At 48.3% G+C, this 2,500-nt stretch overlaps 1 protein-coding gene across 1 annotated transcript in view; it reads right to left on the reverse strand.

Annotated features, from left to right (window-relative positions):
- sema6bb (sema domain, transmembrane domain (TM), and cytoplasmic domain, (semaphorin) 6Bb) overlaps positions 1-2,500 on the reverse strand; it is a 131,126-nt gene that overhangs the window by 63,568 nt on the left and 65,058 nt on the right. The window contains exon 3 of the mRNA XM_048252907.1: positions 1,322-1,436. Coding sequence (XP_048108864.1) covers positions 1,322-1,436 — 115 coding nt within the window. The remainder of the gene's footprint in view (positions 1-1,321; positions 1,437-2,500) is intronic.

The raw sequence follows: 2,500 nt of genomic DNA on the forward strand, positions 1-2,500 counted from the left end.
CAGAGTCATATACATCCCCTCCCTATTTTCATACAGCCAGGCTAAGATTTCATGACCATTCTCCCTCCTGGGAGCCGTTCCTCCTTCCACTCCTCTATTTCTTAATTACTGCCACTAAATTGGATACCATCTGCACAGTCGTATTGTGGTCATGATTATTTTTTATCACTGACTAACTGACCCCCAAATGTAATAACGTCCGCAGACCTCCGTCCTGAGTTATTTGGCTATTAGGGGATCTAGCCGCGGCGACTGGAGCCTCTGAGCTCCGTCTGACATATTTATTATTAGGATCTCAGTGTTGGTCTACATCGACTCGCCAAAGGCCATCGACTGGGTCATTTCCGTACACAGTATGTTGCTTCTTATTAGACTTCCCAGTGTGGTACTACTGCTGCTCCCGAGTAAGTAGGACCACATGTGCGCTTGCTGGAGCGATAGGAAGTTTTATTTGTGATGTGTCCCAAATATTTACGACTGCAGACCCTACGCTACCCCACCCTCTCCCCCTCGGCCTCGGCTCCTCCGCCCCATCTCTCCCATTCGGCTTATTTTTGTGAATCCGAAAAGCTAATAAGGTTGTTTATTTTGGCCCGACTATTTCCATCCGGCTCCTGAGAGGCCTGGGACTGGGCTAGGTTGAGGGGCAGACGACAAATGTGACTGGACACACAGGCGTCCTCCACCTTCATCTCCTCTCCTCCTGCCCCATACCGCTCCCTCCCCTCCAACTACCTCCTCTTTGCCCCAGCTCAACCCCAGTATCTGGGTCTAGTCAGCAGACCCCCACCCCACACACACACACACACATTCTCCTTCTCGGCATGGCTAGACTAACTCTACGTATGTGGGAGAGGACCAGGAGGACACATAGCTCTAGCCCAATTACTGCCCAGGGGGGTCGGGGGTGGAGGCAATTTAGAGGTGGGGGTGGGTGGGGGGGGGGTTCTAGGCAGTGAGTGTCACAACCTTCATTACTCAACTCTCACGGCCACAGTAACATGCTGAGTAAGAGGTCAGGTCACTCTTTTTTTATACACTAAAATATGTATTAACTCATAAGCTTTGTTCAGTGCCGAAATTGTTTAGGGCTGCCAAATGTGACAACTTTTAAACATGCAACATCTTACTTCACCTTAACCTTTGTTAAAAAAAAGTGTGTTATTAAAGTCCATGAATCTGCAGTTTTTTTTTTTGTCCTTGTTTGGATGTTTTGTTCAATGTCCCTGTGCCTCTGGCTAGGCTGTCCCTGTCTTTTGTGCGACGCGTCTTTAAATATACTCTTTATTTCAGCACGTCACAATGTTTGGCTGAGGGCTACCTGGCTCCGATGTAGAGCGTCCTGTTGACCTTCAGGATCCTCTGAACATGCAGCGGCTCCAGCCTCAGCGAAGAGCGATGAGCTCGACCCAAAAAAACAGGATGCCGTCGCACCACTGTATGAGAGAGAGAAGAGGGAGAGAGAGTGTGTGAGTGAGTGAGGGAGGGAGAGGGAGAGGGAAAGAGGTAGACAGGTAGAATGAGAGAGAAGCACGTTCTCTGAAGACGTCAGAGATAGCTGGAGGGGACAACCTCTATCATGGTCTGATTGTCCTGGGGGAGAGGCAGATGGGGGGTGAATCAGCATCAGCCAGGCTACACACAGTCACCCCAGCCCCTCCCCTCCAGCCACAACACCAAGGTCAGATGAAATAACCCCACCCTCTCATCTCCTCCTTCTCTCATCACCCTCTCATCTACTCTCCTCTCCTCCTTCTCCTCTCATCACCCTCTCCCCTACTCTCCTATCCTCCTTCTCCTCTCATCACCCTCTCCCCTACTTTCCTCTCCTCTCCTCTCCTCCTCTCCTCTCCTCTCCTCTCCTCTCCTCTCCTCTCCTCTTCTCTCCTCTGCTGTCTTTTCCTCTCCTCCTCTCCTCTCCTTTCCTCTCCTTTCCTCTCCTCTCCTCTCCTCTCCTCTCCTCTCCTCTCCTTTCCTCTCCTCTCCTTTCCTTGTTACAGTTTTTCTCGATCGTTTTGATACCTGTGTCAACTCTGAAATCACACTCTCAAAACAGTTAACACCCGTGTCTGAACAAAAGCACTCTGGACAAAATGACACATTTTGCTTGCAAAAGGCTGTTACTCTCTCAAAACACTTAAAACTGATTGAAGAATTGTGCAAAGGAGTTTCACACAGGTGTATCAGAGATTCAGACTTATGCAAGGAATCTATACCACCTGTGAAAAGATGTTTTCCTTTTGTTTAGCATGGGAAAACCAATAGAGTTGGGGGCTTTTGAATGACACCTGTGTTAACTGTTTTGCAAAAAAAGTGTGAGAAATGTGAACCAATGAAAATGTGTGAACACATTCGCAAGAGACTTCGACTAGTCATGAAGACCAAGTGGGTTCTAGTTTACTTAAGCAGGTAAAAGCAATCGAGAAAAACTGCAACTGTCAATCAGTGTGTCTCTTTCTCCCATCAGATAAGCCCTTTCCTTTACTAACACTCACTGTCT

This window comes from Alosa alosa, chromosome 9 (assembly GCF_017589495.1).
Source record: "Alosa alosa isolate M-15738 ecotype Scorff River chromosome 9, AALO_Geno_1.1, whole genome shotgun sequence".
Lineage (NCBI taxonomy): Eukaryota > Metazoa > Chordata > Actinopteri > Clupeiformes > Clupeidae > Alosa > Alosa alosa.